This window comes from Apteryx rowi, unplaced genomic scaffold, assembly GCF_003343035.1.
Source record: "Apteryx rowi isolate R43461 unplaced genomic scaffold, aptRow1 scaffold_1267, whole genome shotgun sequence".
In the NCBI taxonomy this organism is placed as follows: Eukaryota; Metazoa; Chordata; class Aves; order Apterygiformes; family Apterygidae; genus Apteryx; species Apteryx rowi.
In genome coordinates this window covers 8,974-32,854 of record NW_020447494.1, presented here as the reverse complement: position 1 = coordinate 32,854, position 23,881 = coordinate 8,974, and the positions used below count along the sequence as shown (strand labels likewise).

Here is a 23,881-nt window from a genome sequence, read left to right as displayed (position 1 = left end):
TCAAAAAATCTTTCTACATATGCATTTCAGTGTATATTTTTACTGAAAGTGTTTTTCATTAAACTGGTAATAGCAAATACTAATACAAAGTCACTATTTAGTTAACAAAACCCTTTTTGTTTTTATTTCAGGTTGCATCCGCTTACTTTAAAGACTTCCATTTGCTATTAATTGGAGTGATTTGTTTGGCAACATCAATAGAAAAATGGAATTTCCACAAAAGAGTGGCTTTAAGAATGGTGATGCTGGTGGGTGTGAACCCTGCATGGTACGTGCTAAGCAATGTCTTGAAGGACAATAATACCTCTGGAAAGCTAGGTATACAAGAAATAATTGCCTCTTATTTATTCTGTAGTAGAAATCAAGCCTTTCTTTGCTACTGAAAAAAGTAGATGTGTGAAACAGTTTGACTGATTTGTAGGTGAAGCTTTACAGTTTTGTTGAAATCCTAATTATAAGACTGAAAGCTGCCTGCAATGACTCTGTTCATAATATGCATCCTTCTGAACAGAGAAACTGATGAATCTGTGAATGTAAGGTTCCTATTTCTTAATGATGGTTAGTACATTAAATAACCAATGCCTACAACTGAAAATCCATACTGTGCTTATTATTAATCTGTATTTTAGCACTGTTTGCAAAATGCTGGACATGTCCCAAGTATACAACAAGAATTCACAATATAGAGTGAGAAAAAAAAAGTCAGAAAATACAAAATGTGGTAGGGAAGGAAAAGGATATGCATAATGTCTCTGCTTATAGTTTTTCTTTGGATATCTGTGAAGAAAGAAAATATCAAATGGATAGGAACTTCTCCAGCTGGATGACGTGGTGAAGGAAATAAAATCACACACTCTTTACTGACTCGGTATCAGCATGTATCTTATGAAGTGAAAACCCTTTTCTTTGCTTGCTTGAAAAGTTTGCAGGAGAGCTTTGGGCAAGCAGCTTCATCTGTCAGCACATCAGTAAGACTGCAGAGAAGATCTGGAGTGTGTCTGGCTTCCCAGAATACAAGGCACTTATGAGTTCTTCTTAAGAAGCAAAAAGTGATGGGAACTAAAAAGTCAGAAAAATAAAAGCCCTAGGTCTAAAAAAATAAGAGGCATCTTGGATGATCTAACTAATAACACCTTTTGGAAATATTGGATTATTTCTATTCCTCAGTGCTTTGTCAGGCCTAATTTTAAATATATCACATATATTTTGATTTTTTTCCTACCTCTTTCAATAGCTTTTAGCCTTCATTCTTGACAAAAAGTTCTTATATTCAACTGTCTTCCATTACATTTAGCTGTATTCTTGAGCCATGCAGGTTCAGTTATTTCAGCTTTTCTTTACTGATCAATCTTAAGTCCCTACCATTTAGCTGAATTCTTGAAAGTGAGAACATAAGTGAATGGCGCTAAGCTGAACCCTGCTGGGGAGCTTGCAGTGGAGACAGAGATGCAGAAATCTGCAGCCAGCTGCTGAGGATGCATAAAACAATTCCACAGACAGTTTTGAAACCCTGAGGAGGCAGTATGCCTCCTATCTCAGCTCTGTCACATTACTTGATTATGATAAGAGGCTGATAAGATTATGGTAAGATGATCTGTGAAGGAGCGGATCCTCCCACCTCTCAGCATCTGCTGCTTGCTATCTGCATCCCAATGCAAACTGATGTAAAGTTTTTGTGCGTAGCCCTCTGCCTCTGCTCGCAGGAATCCACAGCCAGCCTTTGCATATTGGAACCACATCCAGCCCAAGGAAGAGATGTTATTGTAGGAGGCTTCTGAAGTAGAGGATGTGGGAGACACAGTGGTGGAGGTACAATGGCAGGAGTTCTTAGTGGCCTCCCATCATTTGATCTGTGTGGTCTGGTCCGAGGACTTGCAGGTATTTCATAGCAAGGACAGGTGAATATGCCTATGCAACCCACAAAGCCTAGAATGAGTTATAAAGGATTGATTGTGCATTATATAGCAAAGAGTGGCTTTACAGTTGACTGTAAATTAAGTTATCCTCCAAGGTTCCATGCAGAATATTTTTTAACAAACTGCAGGGAAAATAATCCAGACTGAACAGGTTAGGATATATTCTGTTACTTTTTTTATCAGTTTTAGAGTCACTCATCAGAGGACACTGCAGTGTACTAAAAGATCCCTTGAACATCAGTCTATCAAATGTTGGAAATACATGATGAATAGTTTTGAAATAGATGTTAGCAAATGTCTTCATTTGCTTTATTTGCTTTATTATACTAAAATAATACTTATCTACAACGTAAATATTCATATTCAGTGTACTTAGCCTGACCAGCCTTTTCTACACTGAAATTTCTCCTGAAAACAATTCTTCCTCAACTCCCAGCTGAGGATCTCACAGAATCACAGAATCGCTGAGGTTGGAAGGGACCTCTGGAGATCATCTAGTCCAACCCCCCTGCTCAAGCAGGGTCACCTAGAGCACATTGCGCAGGATTGCATCCAGGCGCGTTTTGAATATCTCCAGAGAAGGAGACTCCACCACCTCTCTGGGCAACCTGTTCCAGTGCTCTGTCACCCTCATCCAAAACTGAGCCAAGTTAATAGGATTTATTTTATTGATGATCGTTTGTGCTGAATCAGGTTCACCATTTGTAGATCTGTAGTTCATTTCATCATTATGCAATTAGAAAGGCACAAAGAAAAGATGGCACATCAAGGTACTGAACTTTTGTGTGCTCATTGTGAAAAAACAAGTTTGAAACGCTATCACTATTAGCTGAAGTGCAAAGCTGTTAGAGGCTTCTAGAATACAATATTTTTATACAAAAATCTTGTCTTGGTATACTGAGTTATTCTTACAGCTCATGTAACGTTGTTCATCTAGAAGTTAGCCAAAAAGCTTTGCAAATTGCACAAAGGACTTCTCAGAAAATGAAATGCACTGTGATCTCTTCCCTCACTGCTGCTAGCTCTCTCTCTGTGGTGATGCTTGCCAGGTGTTTAATGACACTGTCAACATGTTGCGACAGCAAGTCAATAAAAATACTCTCTTTTGCAAAATATTCTCATTTACAACTCCAAAAGATGCATTAAAAATGATAATGCATTCTGTAGTCTAAATGTAACCTGTCTACCTTTACCAGATGTGACATGGAAAATTTGTGGGTTTGGTGTAAAACTAGAGTGACTCCAGTAAGGTTGATACAATCTCTATTTTGTGGTAAACTTAGCATAAGTTGTGCCAAGACCAGACTGAGACTTTGTAATGACCTTTACTTTCTTGTTTAATAGGAAATATGAAATTTACTGAAGCACAAATAATCTCTAAGGCTGTCTTGGGGCACTGGTTAAGAGCTAAGTTAAGTGCCACCTGTTGAATTGCTAATATTTCTTCCTACAACACCTTCACTATTATCCAAAGGACTGACAGCCAACGCAATAAGTCCAGAGTTTTGAGCTATCTTGCACAGTACAACAAGATTAATAGCATTAGGCAGTATAGCTATTTTAACTTTTCTTTGAACTTGTGACATGCATGTCGATATTTCTCCAATAGAAGATAGTTCAGACTGTAAATAAACATTATTGCTTCTGTTTCAATTTATAATAATATATTTGACCCTTAAAACTCTAAAATATAATGATTTCTGTGAGAAAATGTCTTTGATCAAGATCACTTTAATTCACAAACTTCCTCCAAGGTCAATTACAAGCACTAAACGTTTAGTGTTTCCTACATTATATCTTTCTGTTGAACAAGTTTTCCATTAATAATAAACAGGAGGGGCTACTGTAACAGTAATACACTTTTTTTCTCATTCTAGGCTTACTCTGGGTTTCATGGTTAGCTGTAGCTTCTTGTCTATGTGGCTCAGCAACACCTCTGCTGCTGCTATGGTGATGCCGATTGTAGAGGCTGTAGCTCAGCAGATCATCAGGGCTGAAGCAGAAGCAGATGCACTGGAGATGTCTTATTCTAACAGCTCCGTCAACCCAGCACTGGAGCTCAATGGTAGGCATATGTTGCAGTTCATACATCCCCCCGCTCCACAGTGAGGTAAAGACCACACAAAATGGGGTTGGCTGGATAGGGAAGTGCCTCCACCATCATGCGTTTCATGGTGAGACCTCTCTTGGAATACTCTATATGAGGCCTCTCATGTTCACAAAGATTAAATAAAACTGAACAGGTTCAGGATATGGCAGTTTTATGAGAGAAGAGGAGAAGAGTCTGACTTGTTCAGCCTAGTAAAATGAGGTCTGAAAGGAAATATGACTGTAGGCTATAAATACACCAGGGGTTAAACATTAGTGAGGGAGCTCTTTAAGCTCTAGGATAATGTTGGGAGAACAAATGAATCTAAAAAGGTTATGTACACAGTTGGACTGTAAATTAGGAAAAGGTGTCTAATCATAAGAAGATTGAGATTCTGGTGTAACAGGAATAGTGGAGGAGTAGGGCACAATCTAGCTGTTTTTAAGATTGACTCTTAAAAATCTATTAGTGGGATGATAGGAAGCAGTTGCATGGTTTAGGACTTACTCATGGAAAAGATTCTTTCTTGCACCCCTAAATTATTACCTGTCTTTCCATTGATGTATTCCAGAAAACATTATGGAATGTGAAACCAGTGACTGGAAAGAGAAAACAAAAGAAGCTAATGGGTAACAGTTATTCATTTCTTAACATCTGTTTGAAGAATTCATCAATGGAATATCTCTTTATTAAAATAAATATCTTTATTTTTCCAGATATGACAATGGTATGGGTAATACTGTGTGCACAATTGAAAATGAAAAGGAAAATGAAAAAGAAAATGAAAATGGAAAGGTACTTAAGGTGTTCTTTTTTTTTTATGCAGCTAATGTGTGTATTATAGTTTTAACCTAAATCTTACTCTCATGTAACACCTATCATGGTGCTACTAGCCTTGAAGCTAGTTCCTTGTAAGATATATATGTGTATATCTGTATACAAAAAGTTTGCTTATTTATTTCATTAATGTTTTTGTGCTCCAAATTTATTTCATGCAAATTAAACCAACCTCACCTGAGGACAAACAGTACTTATCAGGTTTTCCCAGAATTTGAAATACCTATAGACTGAATTTCTCAGGATTTTCTCAATCTTATTCTGGAGCAGTAGTGCCAGAGTAGGGAGGGAAGGGGAGAAAGGGAGTTCCTGTGTAAAGACTGAGGCAACTTAGGCAAAGGACTTCAGGATTTGGCTCTCCTGTCTTTCCCTTCACATGATTAATTGTAACAGCAAACCAAAACATACTGCAGATGGTAATATTGCCAGCAAATTGCCGGACTGTGAAATTCTGGGACATTCCTGAATTCTGCTTTTGCGCTTGGTGATGAGCCCTTCTTCCATGTTAATCAGTGTATGTTCTTATTGAGCAGAACCTACCACCTGCTGAAACAGGGAGAAAAAGCAGAGAGGACAAATACAATGGGATTTCCAAAGTGATGTGCTTATGTATTGCTTATTCTGCTACCATTGGAGGGTTGACCACAATCACAGGAACATCGACTAATTTGATTTTTGCTGAGCACTTCAATACGTAAGAAACTATATTAAATTATTTGTATCCTTTTTTATCCAGAATTTTAACTGTCCTTTCTTGAGCTCTCACATGGTTCCCGTGAAATGCATGAGGAACCTTACCCTTTGATTTGACAGTATTTGATTCTATTACTTTCTTTTTGTTATTTTTTGTTAAAGACATACAATGAAATTGTATGGTTTGTATTTGACTTACAATGGGAAAGGTTAGACATGATTATTCCAAATATGCAAAATGATGATTAATTTCTGTCACGCTTTGGTTAAGTAGTACTTTACTCTTTGAATAGCTACATGCAAAAAGATGAGCCTATCTGAGGAGGAAGATACTTCTCTCATGGATATGAGAGACATGATCTGGCTTTAAAGGACTGTTACTCGTTTCTAAGTACAGCAGGAGTTAAATTCTGGTTTCCCTTTAACTCCAGTGTAGCTGTAATAGCATCACTTAATCGTCCAGATACTACCTGACATCTCCTTAAGCAATATTGATGATCAGATTTATTTTGTGTTCTGAATATTTCTGAGGGGCTAGTGTGATTTGTAAGAATGAGGAATATTATGTCTGACTGCCACCTGCATTTTGTAAAAACTGGCACCACTGAAAGTTGAGCTCTTGCAGTAAGAAATCTATCATAATTTAGACTTTAAAAGAGCAAACAGGACATCAGGTATAGTTCTAACTAAAGTATCTTTCTCCCATATATCTTAATATTATTTGTTTTTGAGGTCACCACCTACTTTCCCAAATACAGATTTGGGGAGAAGAGTGAGATGGACTAGTGTATTGTATGAAGTCCAGTTAGAGTACTTGGGGGCTCCCATGTGAACAGTCTTTTTGTGACTAGTTAGCATATGTTAGCATAACTGAGAGGGGCCCTGTGGTTGCTCTGAATTGTGCTAACTTGCATTTAAAGCTGCTCCGAGTTCCTGTCAGTCCCAGAATCAGAGAGGCAGCAAAGCAGATTACAAGACTTCTTTCCACACCTGCCCAATCCATTAAAATAGACAAGAACTCACCTTAGTGCTGATTTTTTCCAATATTTACAGCAGTTTTAATACAATATTTTCAAATTCTAAAATATATAAATGTATATTTAAATCTGACCTACATTGCTTACTGGCAACCCTGAAATGTTTCTTTTCTAAAGACCATTTTGTAGAGTTTAGAAGCGTTAATGGAAAAGAAAGAAAAAATTCAAAGAGATTTGGTGGAAGGGAGGAAGAAAATATTTTTTGGTCTGTCATAAACTTCTGTAATATCTGTAGCAGGCAGGCATGCAGGTACATTTAGCAAAGAGTGTCTTTACTAGCATATGTGCTTTCAGTAGGCTATGTCTGGTGCATTGTTGAAATGCAAAATTTAGGTCCGTTAATCAAAGAAAAAGCAAATCATTTCAAATCAATTTGAAACACTGTATTCAATGAAACACTTTGTTTTGAGGTTACTAAAAATGTTCTTTAATATTCCTTTTCTTTCCTACATCAAACTATTTTGAAATGAAAATTGGCAGATTTCTTTCCAAAGCTTTTTGAAAAACCCATAGTTTTTGCTGGCTTTTTTTTTTCTTCTGCAGGTTTACTCATTGTCAAAAATATTTACACTCTACTTTTAAAATAGAACAAAACAATATACAATCCATTTATTCTTCTCTGCATACTATTTTGTATTACAGGTAGCAAAACAGGTTGAAAGACCAGTTACTGATAGATTTTCTTCTACCCGTGTTCCATGAGTGGATCAAATTTGGCTCCAACATGATGGTGCAGAGTACTGAAGTGGTACAGTCTGTAAACCAGCCTGTGCTAAGAGAAAGTCTGGTCCAGATTACCTCTCCAACAGAGCAATAGAGAAATTATAGCAGAGATTCTCTGCTATTGGGACCAAAGAACTACACAGGCCAGATTGTGAAATTATAATCTGTCCTTCCAAAGTCTAAAAAAAGACCTTTTAAAATCTGTTGCAGTCCCTTCAGGTCTTCTGCATTCTGTAGGGAAATGTTATGCTTACTAGGTTTAAACTTTTAAATGTATAAGTACTTCTGGTTCCAGCAGGCTTCATCCTCAGGAGCCTACAAGAATTCAAAACTACTTGATAAGAGCTAGTTTGTTCATTTCCCTGAAGTTGTAGGAAACTTGAAAAACTGGCTTGCAGCTGGTTTTTCAGTTTGTCTTAGATGTTAACAATCTCTTCAAGAATGCATACACAGATTGTTTTTCTCTCCCTGGATCTTCACCTTCTGCTAGGAACATGGGGCATACATCAAGTACTATGTGTGTAATCCAGTTTTACATGCAGCCAGGGTTTTATTTAATCGTGACACAACCACTGAGCCTAATCCTTAACTTGAGCTGTCTCAACAACCTAGTTGTGCAAATACTTTTAAATGTCTTGCCCCCCTTCTGCTTAGAGGCCTTAATTCTATTTATGTCCTGTCTGAAGTGGTAATCAACCTGTTAGCATGACTTGAACATATTTGCAGTCTACCGTCATGCATGCATCTGGTGGGGGGATAATTCGTCAAGAGAACTGTACATATCCAGCATATTCTTGGGTTTACCACTCATGATAGGATAGTTAAAACGGCATTGCAAGGTTCCAGATTCATCATGTCTTCCTGGTTTTAATATTAAACAAGCTGGAACTGATGCTTACTGTCCTCTTCCTCCCTTCTTTTCATTTGTCACATGAAGAGGAAGCTAGCATATCTGTGTTCACTTTGGAGGCTGTGAGTAGCTGGGAACCCTCAGCATGTTGTTGAGTTAGGACATGCATTTAAGCCATGTTTCACAGGGTAAAAGCAAACAGTGGAAATGTTGATGCAATTCTAAGCATCCCTGCCAGTGAGACTGCACTTCCATAAGGGCTCGTTTTTAAGACAGAATTGTTACTGATCCTCTCAGGGTCACTCTACTCAGGCATCTTTTATTGTGTGCAAAGAGAGACTGCAAGCAGGATATATGCAACTGAAAAAAAAAAAAGTTGGCTAACACACTCAGAAGACACTAGAAGGCTAACCATCAGTTTGCTTACCATCTCCCTTAAGTTACTCAGAAGCCTTTACTGGCCAGGGAGGTGTCAGTGGGGATGAGAAGAGTTGGCTCTCACTGCTCCCTGGAGTGGATCATTAATGGTGTTGAGTGTCCCTCTTCTGACTCTCTACTTTTTTTTTCCTTTAGCATTTGATACCTTTCTGTATTGATATTTTTCTTCTTGAATCCCTGAGGCTGCTATCAAACCCCATGTCAGTGATCTAAACTCTGCAGTTTTACCTTTCTTATCTTGCATAGCTCTGCAGTAGGGACTTTCTCATGGCCCTTTCCCATGACTAAACAGTGCCAGCCAAGGCAGTGTCGCTGACCCATATCAGAGTGGGGCTGTGGATCTGGGGAGCGCAGGCAGCCACACCATGGGTTGGGGGGAAGGCCCCGAAGCGGGTTACAGAAAGGAAAGGGTTACCAGAGAGCAGGACATAGTGGTGGGGAGAAAACTGAGTTCTCCTACACACAAGGAAGGGAAGGTCCTACATGGGGAACCTTTGGTTCTCCAGTCAGGCACACTGACAATTTCCTAGGTTGTGTGAATCCTATTCTGGTAACTGAGTTTGACCTTCCAACAAGAAGAATCAAACTTTGCCAACATTAAATTATTTTCTACCTGAGGAACTTTCTAAAGTGAAAGGAATAATTTTATCTGCATCTGTTTTATGAATAAAGTTTTGCTGGCATTTGTAGTGTGTTCCTGGAAAGATAGTTTATTGTTAGTGGCACTGATTCACTGTAATACAGAGATTTGTTAAAGTCAATCACACTTTCATATCTTCCACAAGACATAGATCTAAAAAAAAGCTAGTTCAGTGTTTCTTTCTGTCAGTCTTTGCCCCAGAAAAGACCTATTGTAGATAATCCAACTATAGAAGATAATCTTGCAGCACTATATAATGGATCATTTCTTAATCATTTAAACTGATCATCCTTTCTACGTAGGAATACTTGCTATGGAAATTAGGATTAGTTAACATTAATATTAAAGATTAAGAGAAATACTTTTATATATATATATATTCAACCCTGCACTAACTTACTGTGAAACCTGTCCAAAGTAAAATACATTCTGATAACAGAATTAACTCTAGTGTAAAGTTTTCAAGAGCTTTGTTGCTTGATAAAAATTTACTGTGCATACTTCAGGAAAGAAGGTGATAAATACTTTATCAAGTTGATAAAATACTAAATTAGTAAGCTGAGTCATTGCTGTGCTGAAGTCAGGGTTTTTTCTATCCTGGAATTTGTACATTCAAAAAATGATGTGGTTAATCATGTAATAAAAGCTAAATAGCCACATAATCAGTAAATTATATATAATAGCATAATGTCTTTTCCTGTTCTAGTTTCACTGTCTCATTACTATGCAGAGTTGCAATTTAGATAATCCACCTCAAGATGTGGGTAAGCATTTTGGTTCAGTCCCAGCTGGCACTTTAATTGCTATGTATATAAATATTATAATAAATATAGATCATTCCTAAAATTTACACAGCACTTGAGATAGCATTTGTAATCAACATTTACTGCCATTACTGTGGATATTACAATTCCTTTTCTTTTAGCAAGGCCTGAAATACAAAGAAGAATTGATAATAATTAGAAATAGTCATTATAGCCTCTGACTGAGCACTGTCATTTTCCTTCCATCTGATTTTTGCATTGAGAGGGAAGGCTGTTCCAGAGGGTTAGAATGTTCTCATATTTAACATTAAAAGCTCTCTCAGTAAAGCTGGAAGGTCTCAAATGAAGAAAAAAAACAATTTATAAAGTAAATTGGAAAACAGTATTCATTTTTCTGGCCTTTTTGGTTACCTGGCATCTATCTCATTCAATAATAAATTAATTTATTTCAGAAAACCCAAGCACCTTTCTCCTTTTCTTAAATGTATATGTCAGGGACAGCTTTGGGTGAATGGCTCACATCTGTAGATGGTAGATTAAGTCAGCCTCAAAGAGACAGTGTGACTTGAGATACAATCCACCTGACAAATGAATTTGCCTGCTTTTTGTGGAAATTAGTAATAATTTTGTTTCTAATGAGCTTTTAATCCCTTATGAAGCTTATACAATGCATATTTTACAGCATTTTCTCCACTGTCATCTTCTACTTCTAAGTTTATTGGAGCCTATTTATTCAAGTATGCTTTCTTGTGCTAAAGTCTCCTTTCTAAGAATTGTTTTTCTTCTACTTCTCTTTCTCTGTAGTCCTAATGGCCCTTAATGCTCTGAGTGACCCTTCCTCACCTCCTCAGCTCAGCTTAGACACATTCAGACCTGGTGGCAGGCTCACAAACCCATTGCTGCAGGCTCAAATAATTGGGACACAGCTGGAGAAATGGTTGCTTTAGTTATGATGATTAGGAACAAGACGGGAGGGTGAGGGAGAGGACACGAGAGGCAACCTCTTGTTAAAGGCAGCTGCCATCCAGAAGCACTCTGAATATCCCTGATGCAGCAGGGTTTTCTGGCACTTCTGACAGGACTTCATTCCTTTCCAAAGCTTAACTGAATTGTTTTTTTTGAATTTTATCCAGACGTTACCCAGATTGCCAGTGCATCAATTTTGGATCCTGGTTCATCCTTTCCATCCCCATCACAGTTATTATTCTGCTGCTCTCCTGGGTCTGGCTCCAGTGGCTTTTCCTTGGATTTGAGTAAGTAAATATTGGAATCAATAAAACTAAAGGTTGATAATATAAGAAATACTTTGTACAGGCAGTAAATATTGTATCTAACATGCTTAATAGAAAGCTAATGCAGCAGTGGTGATTTTGCATTCTTGAATAGTACAACTGAGTCTCTGGAGGGGACAGGAGTCCTATTAAATAAGAATCCTTGACTACTCAGCCCAGTGTGGAAAGCTCACATCAAAAATGATGATATGCATTCCTGTAGAATATACACATTGTCATTAAACAATGCATATGTGCAAGATGGAAGAATATTAAATTATATGCTTTGCAGTCCAAGTCTTGAAAATATTAAAGATAATCAGGAGAATGTTCTTCATTAGAGCCAGGGTTTGACTTAGGTACTTGAACAGTATCTGTATTATAAACTAGATGACTACATTTATAAACATAAAGCAAAAATGTCCAATTTTCAAAAATTTATATGCTCTTTTTGCCCTTGCAGTTTGTGCTTTTAAGATTTTTGGAGAGGACAACAGTTCTTTCAGTCTGAGTCTCCAAATCTTTGCTCTCAATGCATTCACTAACCTCTGCAAGGATAGTAGTGGAGATGCCTGTCTTTCACAATCAGATGGCTACTTCAGGTGTAAGAGATGAAGAAGTAGACCTTCTACTCTTAAGCAGACTTAGAAACATCCCAGGCTTACCACTGTATATTTGAACATTTATCGTTTCATTTCTCTTAATTGTTTTGATAGTGTTCTTTTTGACATTATGCAAGAGTCTTATCCAAGAATGATAATCCAGCTTGTAGCAAAACAGAGATGTGCTGATCAGTATGCAGGCTACTAATGCAATACAAACTTTCTCATTACAAAACAAAGTAGAGCAAAGTCATCTAAGATTTTCATTAAATAGACAGGTTATGCATTTGATTGTTTCAATTAGCTGCTGTGATTAAAGCCTCATCCCTCCTTGACAAATGAGCCAGTCAATGACAGGACGCATTTTGTTGCTGCCTCTGTCAATCTCCCACTGAGCTTTGTCAGTTAATTTCAATATGTTCAGTCTAGTGTGTGATAATTAAATGGGAGACACTGCATTGTAAAATGAAAGTCTTGTTTTTAAGTGCTATTGTTACATGGAAAGGATAGATGTTTTTCTCTTTTTTAATTCATCCTCCATTATTGCTGATTTACATTCCAGTTTTAAAAGTATGTTCAGGTGTGGCAAGGAAAAAACAGCTAGAGAACAGGCCTCAGCACAGGTGATTCGGGAGGAATACAAGAAACTTGGACCAATAAGGTATGTTGAACTGTAAATCAGCATATGAGAACAAAGCTGCTCAAAGTAAATCTAAGTGTGAATTCTGGAAAATGTAACCCATTGTGTTTCTGCTACAGCTACCCAGAAATTGTTACACTTGTCCTATTCATTCTAATGACCCTGTTGTGGTTTACCAGAGATCCTGGCTTCATCCCTGGATGGTCTTCACTTTTCCCAAAGTAAGTAATCTTTTTGATATACCAACAAGAACTATACCGTGTCTTAACTGAATATCTGCTTTTCTTCTAAAAAACCAAAAATTGTTTTTAATATTCTGGAAAAATTCCAAACTGAAATTGTTGAAAACCTATGTAGGGTATTCACAATAGGTACAACTCCAGCAATTTCATCAGTATATTTGTGCAATATTCAAAATGGACTAAACTTATTACAGGGTAAGACAGAGTGCCTTTTAAAATGAATTATACCTGTTTTTTAGACTTAGCGCAGTGAGGGAGAATGTATAATGTCTGATGTTACAGTTTACCTGTAAAATCTGCAATCTGAAGAATATGGTCTTTAGTCAGGATTTTTTAATCTACTGTGCTTACTGACAGCCATGCTTCTATTCTTATAGGGCAACTTCCTCTGCTTTGACAGCTTTAATTACTGTTATAAATTACTATCTGTTCATAGGTAGCTATCTCAAGTTCATAGTTAAACTAACCACCAGAGAAACAGACCTGCAGGAACTATTGCGTTTTCTTTTCCTTCTGCTGCAGCTTGGGTGTACAGTCCCTTTTGCAGGATCACCTAGACTTTTTTCCCTAAGAAATCCCTCACTACTGCAAGAATTTATGATACAGTGATTCCTGTAATCTCTCATGTTCTTTTGCTGTAATCATTGTAATTTTGGTTTCTTTCCTCTGTGATAAAGGTCTGAATTTTGCTCTAGAGTATTGGGAAATAGCTGGAAGACTGGGAGGGACAGGACATTGTGCTGTTTATGCTCTTCTGTACTTAACATGTATTACTTAATGGGTCATAAGCTGGACTCGGGTCGTACTTTCTATTTTTGTGTTTCTGTGTCTCCATCCTGGATGACATGTGCACATGCACCCGTCATCCCTCCTCTCTTTAAATATGCTCCCCACCATTCACATAGTGTCACATACACATACACACACATGCACACACAGAGAGTCAAGCGCTCTCCCACTAGGTCCGATAGAGGGTGTTATAAGGAATAATTTAGCCCTTTGAAGATCTAAAGCACAGAGAAGAATTCTTTCATGTAAAAATAGCATTGAAAAGCATAAAAATCTAAGATTGTTTTAAAATGTTTTAATTTTTTAAATATCTAAAGATAACAAAAGAATATTTTTCCCCTATAACTGTGACAGAAGGGCTGATAATCATTGTCTCATATGAAACACTATTCTTAAAGAAGAGTTTTTGGAGTGTTGACCTAATCAAGCAATCAGCAAGTTAAACAATCAGGCTGGCTTCACCTCCCTTTCTGCTTCATACCAACATTCAGTGTTCATCGAACACCATTTAACGAGCTACCTCTGATACTAAAAAACAGACCTTGTGAGCAGCCTTTCAAATTTGAGGAGGCTTATGACCAAGAAATTATTTCAGTCCAGATACTTACATTTTCCTATTTGAAGTTTTTTGTTTATTGTTTGTCTGAGGATTTGTTCACTGACAGTGAAAAGTAGAATATTCTCATAATAACTACGGTCACAGGTTCTGCATGGGGATGTTACTTTGTGGATGCCCTCTAATGCTTTCCTTGGAAGGGAATGCGAACATGTGTCATGTCACATTAGGCTGAATCATGTTATAATTTGTATGAGGTAATCTGAAGAGAAACAAAGCCTGTGTTATTCTCTAACAAAAACATTAACGGGAAAGAAAGCATTTCTCACTATTCAGACCCTGCCTATTTCTAGGTAGCTTTAATTTATCAGACAGTTACAGTGATAAGCATAAAACCAGCCAATTATGGTTGAGAACATTTTGGTTTCAGATGGGAGCTAGGAGTTTATTAGCGGTTCAGTGTGGTTTATAGGTTTCAGAGGTTCAAGTTTGTTTATATCCGTAGCTCCCAATATAAGGCAGGTCTATATCAGAGAAGAGACAGAGAGCTGAGCACAAGCTCGATTTGCTCACTCGAGACCACACCACAGCTGTTGAATAACAATCACTGCAACAGGGAGGCAGCAGCAGGAGACAGGGAGACCAGAGAGCAGTGCTGCCGTGATGGTCAGCCCTGTCCCCTTCTTCAGCCAGCCAATGTCCCACATACCTCTCCGTCTCTAGCTTGCAGTGCTGCTCCTCCCTTAACTCAGAAAGTTCTGATGGCAGGGGCTTGGTACAGGTGAGGAGGCCCAAAGGTCCGCCTCTCAGCAGCACTGCGGGGCTGAGTGGGACCTCTGCAAGCAGGGTCCAAGGTACAGGAGCAGTGCATGGATCCAGCAAAGGTACAGTTATGAGCAGTAGGGAGCCATTGTCTTTAAAGAAAAAAAGAAACAATCAGAAAAAAAGACCTCAAAGAACTGTGTTTCTCTCAATTGTTGCATTGCACTCATCACCATAAGATTCAAGAGGCTTCTAGTAGTGCCTTACTGTGGCCTACACCTCTCATGCCCATGTTCCCTCATGCCCTCCGCAGGCAAGAATTGTTCAGTGGAATATTTTATTCTGGATTTTTTAAAAGTATATCAGTAGGCATGTGTGCAATTGCCTGTGCAAGCTGCCTGTAATATAAACCTAAGTTTATATTACACAAAGCAAATATAAGGAAATGTTCTCTGCACTTTGATTGATGATAGTACTTATTTCCCACAGGATTTTATTCCACAGTCTCAAGATGACCTCAGGGAACCTGTCACCTGTACAGATGAGCTTTGTCCTCTTTATAAAACTTTCCATTAGACTGGAGGAACAAAGCTACAAAGTCAGAGCCATAAGTAACCTTAAGAACCCCCTGGGCCAGTGGGTTGGTTTTAAGAAGAAATTAATCCTTTTAAGTAGGATTCACACCACCTTTAGGGTATTAAGCTGGACTACTTGACTCTCAGCTCATTTGTTCTAACATGCTGACTATCCTAAGAAGCTACACTGTTCTGAATTTTGAGCTTGGTATATATTTATTTTATTGGAACATGAATTTGCAGAAAGCACCCGGGCTTATTTCAAGATATCAAAACATAGGTTCTTCATATTTTGGAGGCAATGGAAGAATTTACCACTTTCTTTGTTAGTATGTCCCAGCAGATAATCACCTCCGTTGCCAAAATAAACCAGAGAAATTTGCACCTTGTTTTCTATCTGAATATCGCTTCCAGCCATCTGTTTTTGTCTTTCTCTGTTAGGTTAAAAACTTCTCTGTAATAGGGGCTTTAAGGATATAGTTATCTGGTATAATTATATCCCATTATAATTTTTGACAAACTAAACGGAATGCTTGAAGTTTTGCTTGGAGAGGCATTCTCACCACTCTCAACTTACATGCATGATTGTCTGCATTCCCACAAGTTACTGAAGACCTATTTAAAATATAGACACTGATTTCTTTGTAATCCCAGCAGAAATATTTGTATTTAATGATGATGCTCCCCACTCTTTAATGGCTGCTTTTTGAAATGTCAGGCAATTCTCAACCCACATTTCTGCAGTATATGAGTAGAGCTCATATTTAAGCAGCAAATCAACCTCTCTAAGTCAGATACCTTTCAAACATACATTACATTTATGAGTTAATTTTTATCAAGAAAACTCTGTAAACCTATCAAAGACTAGTCCTTTACTGCCTTGCCCTGAGTCCCTGTTACCTGCCACTAGAGGCAGATGCAGGCTGCTATCTATAATCAGTGCTGCATAACTCTGCAGAGAAGTGCAGGGCAAAAATGTCTGTTTCCTTTTCATCTGCTGACAGTGAAAGATCGCTTATCATTTCTACCACAGCAGTTCCTCTTCCTCTCCTGGCTTGATTCCAGGCTGTACGTGCTGTAGGATACCAGCTTCAATTAAGATGAGTTTCAAGGCGGCCTTTGGCCAGGTCCTTATGAACTTACTAAGGAACAGAAAGTTCAGCCCAGGTCTGCAGCCGATTAGAGCTGACGTATGCAAGGTGGGCTTTCTTCACCTCCATCAGATTACAGCCTGAGCATGTGTCTCAGCACATTTTTCCACTTTTCTGTATGGCTTGTCCCTTCTTTACTGCCAATACATGGCTACTATGCATTTTTTGGAATGTGTCCAACTACAATATTGAAGGGTGGGTGCAAAGCAAGAACGTGAATGGAATTGGTCATATTAATTTGCCAATGGTCCCATTTTCTACAATGCTTTTAGTTCAAGTCATTGTGAGTCTTCCTTAAATGACAGCTTTTTGCTCCCTTATAGGACAATCAGATTTATAGTGTCACAAGCAGGTAGATATTGTATATGCAATTGCATTATAGCTTGGGTAAATGGACTTTGAAAAATGTTTATCTCAAAATTCAATAATGTTTGAAAAGCTTCTGTCTGGAATGGTGCCATGTGTGTCTCCATAACAATATGACTAATGGTAGGTTGTTGTGTGTTTTTCTTAAACTATTATTCCAGTTCAAGAAGTGTTATCTTTTCAGTCTCTTTGTGTGTATATATGTGGAGTGCTGTATAAATATACACATATATCTATATATCAATTTTGATAGTGATAGCAATAGTGATATAGCTATCAATATAGATGTAGACATAGTGCTGTCTCCCAAACAGGTTTTCCAAAAATAGTGTTTTGCAGTCATCAATCAGGAATGTTGATTATATTTAAGCAATAATGAAACTACACAGGGAGAAGAAGCAGCTGCCTACAAGAAAGTAGTGGCATCAATTGTGTCTTTATAATCCAAGTCCTTCCTTCCTGCAAAACACCCCTCAAGTCACAGAAGGGTGCAGGATAGGAATCTAGAGGAAGGTTTTTTCTACTTGCTGCGATGTACCCATACCTGGGCTAAAACTGACATATAGGCAGACCACCCCCCTGTCAAGGGAAGCCATTACAAAATAAGAACTTTTGTTTAAAAGTGTCTTCTGTGCTAGCAGACAGTATAAAACAAGAGTTGAAATATATTAGAGGGCCACTTCAACTTTTGTGGCAGGTTCATTTCCTGATAGTGTTAGCTAACACTATGCTGTCTGTGGTGTCAGCGTACTATGCATATTAGGGTGTTTTGAATCTCGCCTAACACTGCTGTTAAAGCAAAGGGTTCTACCAGTTTATACATTCATAGCGTATAACTGAGAGATGATTTTCCCTCTCAGTGAAAAGCCCTGATTTAGCATAAAATCTTAAGCCTAAGATCTGTTGGGAAGTTATACTTCCACCTACTGTTGCTGCATATGAAGAAAAGCATATGGTATGAGGCTAAGAGGACAAATATATTCGTTCAGGAAAAAGAACTTACAGAAAATACGACAAGAAATTAATGACAAACCTTAACACAGTTTTTTAACTTTCTGCAGCACAGTTCTTATTCCTCTCAATGACCATCTTGACTAATATAAGACAGACTGGGATACATCACCACCTAAGAGCATTCAATAAAATGAGACAATGTGTTAAAATGGCCTTAATGATCAGCTTTGCCCATTACTCGATCTTGGCGATACTGTGTACAAGTTAGTAGGAAACTGGATCAGCTTAAGAAGCACACTGGTGCAAGCAGTTCTAAAGTGCCCGAAATGTCCAAAGCAATTACGGCCCTCACACCTATGACCCCCATAGTGACAAACATAGGAGGCTGATAATGAAACTCCAGTCTTCCCTCTGCTGCAAGAGCATCACTCGTTGTGGGTAGGCACAGTGCTCTTAAGGCCTATTGGACTGGATATACAACAGAGCATATCAAAGTTATTAAATTCACCATTGAACTGAAGAATATGGCTAACTTTTGTCTGCAAATTAGTTGTTTAAGTATCAACAGTTCCTAAACATTCTCATCCCCCAGCTTATTTCTGTGTGACAAAATAATACACATTTACTTTTCCTGACTATATACATTTATATGCTTTTTTCTTGTGTTATTCTTCTTAACTTCTCCCTAGGTATAAAGGATTTGCTACAGATTCAACAACTGCATTAGTGATTGGCCTCCTCTTCTTTATTATTCCAGCAAAAACATTGTCTAGGACTTCAAATGGAGAAAACAGTTGAGTATATTTTGATGTGGCTTTTGCTACAATAAGTTATTTAAAACTCAACCATAAATATTATTCAATGTATTTGTTAGAATACTGTTGTTAAATACTAAAGTCCAGCAAGTTTTTAAGTCAAAAGAAAACATGGACGGTGGAAGTGCTTTATAGAGTCTAAATTAAACATCCATCCATAATGCCAGAAACTTGAACACAAGGCTGCTTGGAAGTTTCTGACAATAAGAAATCAAAATGAGCTATGGATTAAAAAAGGAAAAAGAAAGAAAAAGAAATTGCTTGTTTCATTTCAGTATCCAGAATAAGTGAAGACTATACAGTAAAAATAGAACAATTCAAGAAAAGTTCAGGAAATAAGATTACTAAAATTTATGATTTTGCTCCATTGCTTACATGGCAAAGAAGTTCTGAATTTGAACAACACTGAATGTTGCTTTCTATGCTACCTGATACCACACTTTTGTACGTGTCTTATACTTGAACTGCTTTGGGTTTACATAACTGACAGGATAAAGGGTCTTCAAAGGGATACAGATGTAGAAGTTTCTGAATACTTTAAGACTTAGGTGCACTAATGAAACAATACAATAATGAAATGGTGGGATCCATCTTACCTTTTTCTTTGGATGCTTACAATGTATCTGTCTACAACAAAACCCATAATTGGGCTGTCTTTATTTTCAGTGCAAACAAAGGCATCCAGGGAAAATTACTTGCACCTTAACAGGAATATCTAAAATAGGTCCAAAAAATCACTTCCCAGACTTGCCCATTTTTCTCTAAGAATATGAAAGGGAACCCATGCGACAGTTCATATGTAGATGTTTTAAGTCAACTGAGATGAATTCCGCCCAATATACCTTTGGGGATTTTTTTCTTACTCCATAGTCCAATTTTACCACCTTCATACAGGATGATATCTTACTGGGCTGTAAAACCTGCCTGGCCTAGAAATCAATGGCAATGCTTATGTGATGTAAGCAGCAAAGAGCTAGCAGTATATAGGAACATGCTATTTACAGCACACTAGAATCAATGGAAACAACCTTTCTGTTGATTTTAACAGGCTTTGGATCAAGTTACCGGGATGGGTTTGGGGTTGTTTTTGAAAATGTTACTGCTGATTTAAGGTAACCTACACAATTCCACATGGTAAATGAATCTATTTTCGTTTAAATTTTTCCTCTTAAAAAGGAATTTACCTTGATTAAAGTATGCCTCAGGCTTGACCTCTTCATGCATTCAGCTCTGCTACTGAAATCAGTGAAATCTGGGGGTTCACAGAGAGTGCAATATCAGGATTTAAATGAGTCTATGTGAAACAACGTGCTCAGCAGTCTGTCTAAATAGAGCAGATTTATTGAATAAATTAATCATAGTGATATCCTATAGCTATCTTCCACATAAAGAAGGAGGGGAGAGGGATCAATGCTCCGCTGGTGGAAACTGTTGTAGCTCTATGGACTTCAAGCTGTGACAGTTTATGCTAGCTAAGGATCTGTCCCAGGAAGTGCAGGTTGTTCATGTCAAAGACTTTAATCATATTATAATGATGAAATTTCCAAAGTGTTTCCTGAGAGAGATTATTTCAAGACGTTTTTCAATCCGTTTCTTAAATATTGGTGGGGGTTTTTTTATTATTTTTTTTCTCTAGCTGTTTTTGGTTACACTCCACTGATTACTTGGAAGGAATTTCAGTCATGCATGCCCTGGGAAATAGCTATTCTTGTTGGTGGCGGGTTTGCACTGGCAGACGGCTGTGAGGTAATGCAATTTATAGAAGATACTGATCAATTATCATGACCCACACCAGGAACAATTCAGACATGCAGTGGATTCAAGGTTATTCTCTTATTTTAACAAGTAATTTTGTAGCAATATTGAATATGATAAATGTGAAGAATATTCAAGAAGTTCAGAAAGGAGGATTAAAAAGAAGGAGTTTTCTCTGTCTTCAAAGACTATGCACAGTGATGACTGCTGTTTGTTATTTGTTTTAATCTAAGCGTAATGGTGGTGGGAGTTGTGCAGACACACTGTTTCCAAAGCTGTATGATTAATGTCCCATGTCACTGAGGTAACTCCCCCATAATGTTGATCTCTGCTGGCTACTCAAGTAAATCAAGCAGGATTTGACCCACACTCTGCTTGTGAACCCTGATGCATGCAGATTAAAATTTTCTGAGGATATCTTCTTAAAATTCTCTAAGGAATAAATATAAATAAATAGCATAATGTTTGCATGGGTTCCTATAGGACAAGGGTGCAATTAGAACAATGTGCTTAAAGCATGTGGAAGGAACATGGGAAATATTTCATATCCAGTTTTTCTCTTTTACACAAATACTTCACAATTAACAGATGAGTAAATTCTTGTTCTACACCTTTTATTAAATTTCATTTTTAGTGATTTGTATAACATAATCGTGTTGTCATATTCCTTATGCAGGTTTCAAATCTGTCTGCCTGGGTAGGAAATAAATTGACCCCTCTAGGATCATTACCCTTGTGGCTGATTATCCTGATATCATGCCTTATTGTCACTTCAGTAACAGAAGTGGCTAGCAATCCAGCTACCATCACAATATTTTTGCCTATACTATCTCCTTTGGTGAGTATAATAGAGGCTGTTTTTAACCAGAATGTGCTCTACCACCCATTTAAAAATAAAACTGGTCAAAGAAGCAGTTTTAAAAAAGTCTCCATAAAATAGTTCGTGCAATAGTACCGTGTTGTGCATTGGTGAGCTGATGGTCTGGGGGATTTCTTACAGGAGACGCTGAAAATTCTGTAAAGTTCAGAGTTCCATGCTTAAGAACTGAAGCTCTTATTCCTATTTGAAAATAATGGAATCATTTAAAAGGACAGCACTCTCACAGTGTTTCATCAGGACCACATTTTTGACAAAAATATCCAACTGTAACATTCCAGCTACCATCAAAGAGAAGAGAGGACTGATAGAAGGGCTTTATATGTACTTCTCATTTCTTCTCTTCTCAGTCCTGCCCTCTCTTCTCATTGTCTTTATCAAAACACTCAATTCTTTTTTCTTCTTTGAAACTTGCTGTGGTCATCTTCTGGTCTATAGCCTTGAATCCCTCCTGCATATTATATACAAATTCAACCCTAACGTCTTTCTCACAGTGTTTTGTTTTTGATGCTTGCCCTGTGTCCACACTCTTTGAAAGAATCTTTTATTTTATGGATTTGCCTAAGATTAGAAAGAAATTAGCTCAGAATTTAAAGTTCATTAGCTATTCTTTATTAGAAGCACCCTTGCTCCCCTGAAATAATTTTAAACAGGAGCTATTGGAAAAGATTGTTTGTGCTATTTAAACTGTTGGTTCAGTTCACAGTTCACTTGTGTTAATGTAATACGTTTGTATTTGATGTGTTTCATTTGGCAAATGAATTTCCTGACAGCTGTTCTTTCTGTTTTATTTTACTTTCTGACAGGCTGAAGCCATTCACGTGAACCCACTTTTTATTTTGATACCTACCACCCTGTGTACCTCCTTTGCATTCCTGCTGCCAGTAGCAAACCCAGCCAATGCCATTGTATTTTCATATGGTCATTTAACTATTATGGACATGGTGAGTTCTAAGCAAAACTCCCTCAAACGTTCTGATAATCACTCTGGAACATTAATGTCTAATTTTTACCATTTTTAAAAACTTTTTTCAGAGTCCTGATATTAGTCTCTGCTTTGCTTTTTCCCTTTCTTTAGGTGAAAGCAGGTTTGGGCATTAACATCATCGGAGTTGCTGTAGTTATGCTTGGAATTATGACGTGGATAGTGCCTATATTTGATCTCTATACTTATCCAAGTTGGGCACCAATCATTTCTTCAACAAATAACACCGGGCTTTAAAAAAAAAAAAAAAAAAAAAAAATCAGGGAATTGATTTGGTTTGGTTTTGATTCTTTTCTTTTCCACTGTCATGTGGTGAGTTATTTAAGATGCTGTTTATCACCATGAAAATAGGGATTCACATCACTGTAAATGCTGTATCTCACAGTCCCAGAGACTGATGATCTGGTCTGAGAGCCTAATCAGGAAGAATGCTAGACCTTTCAAGTATCATCAAGTTAGAGCAAGTTTCTAATCTAGTTCAGCTGTTTTGAGTTTTTATATCTTCATGTTATGAAGGAACATCTGTGAACGTGTATAGCCATTATCACTGACAGTTTGCCCTGTTTTTAGGGTAGTGGAATAATGGTGTTTAGTTTCTATTATTTCGAATATCTATTCTTACTATTATCCATAGCAGCATTTGGGTTTTGCCTAAGAACATATTGGTTTTCTGTTTTCTAGATTCAAACGTTGTTTGAAATGGTGTTGATCACAAACAAAACATCAGGTTGGGGATTGTCTTGAACATACAGTTTACAGACCTGTCAAAAATGCGCAAAAAATGGAGGAGAGCAGCGCAGCCACTTTCACAGCACTTTATGTGTTAAGCATCTTGTAATCTGGAAGGACAATTGTAATACTAATTAAGCATATGTTTAAAGCCTACCTCCTTCCAGGACCTCACTGAATGAAACAAGTTGTTGAAGTTATATGCGTTGTCTAGTATTGCCCTGGATAGACATGCTTTCTGAATTGATCTATGTGAATGGAGGCTAAACTATTACCATACTTCTCTGGCAAAGCTAGAGAAGTATCCTCGTGATGAATTAAAGTGCCAGATAAAGTGCTGAAGATTTAACACTCAATCCATCAATCGAGTTTATAGTGCCTCTTCAGCAGGAAGTGCATGCTCTCTACAGGACAGGTGGCAGTTTAAGGTTTCTAGGCTGTATTAATGTTAGAAACACAAAAAGTGCAATGTAGTCAGAAAGGAAGTCTGCAGTTCAAAGATAGGTTTAAATAGAGATGTTTTATGTTGCTGTTATATGTTTTTCATAGTAAAAACAACAACATTCTTCTTTCAAAATATTGGGAAGACCTGTGACAATTTGCAAAGAAAGTTCAGTTGTTAGTCTGAATCGAAGCTGTAGGTGTTAGCTAGGGCCACCTCTTGGGGCACCATTACAGTAGATGTAAACATTAATCTGTTTTTACAGATAGTACAAATTATCCATTTTTTTCCTACCCCAGAGCAATCTTTTGTTTTTTGATTAGATGGTTTACATTTATTTCTGATGGTGCTTATTTAGAGTTGATATATCAGCCATGATTTCT

General features: G+C 37.5%; 1 protein-coding gene across 1 annotated transcript in view; it reads left to right on the top strand.

Annotated features, from left to right (window-relative positions):
• SLC13A1 (solute carrier family 13 member 1) overlaps nt 1-22,564 on the top strand; it is a 28,434-nt gene extending 5,870 nt beyond the window's left edge. The window contains exons 3-15 of the mRNA XM_026055870.1: nt 132-268; nt 3,794-3,981; nt 4,577-4,634; nt 4,722-4,800; nt 5,373-5,536; nt 11,121-11,240; nt 12,423-12,521; nt 12,620-12,721; nt 18,585-18,688; nt 20,347-20,456; nt 21,142-21,303; nt 22,149-22,286; nt 22,421-22,564. Of these exons, the coding sequence (XP_025911655.1) occupies nt 132-268; nt 3,794-3,981; nt 4,577-4,634; nt 4,722-4,800; nt 5,373-5,536; nt 11,121-11,240; nt 12,423-12,521; nt 12,620-12,721; nt 18,585-18,688; nt 20,347-20,456; nt 21,142-21,303; nt 22,149-22,286; nt 22,421-22,564 (1,605 nt within the window). The remainder of the gene's footprint in view (nt 1-131; nt 269-3,793; nt 3,982-4,576; nt 4,635-4,721; nt 4,801-5,372; nt 5,537-11,120; nt 11,241-12,422; nt 12,522-12,619; nt 12,722-18,584; nt 18,689-20,346; nt 20,457-21,141; nt 21,304-22,148; nt 22,287-22,420) is intronic.
• Nucleotides 22,565-23,881: the final 1,317 nt, after the last annotated feature.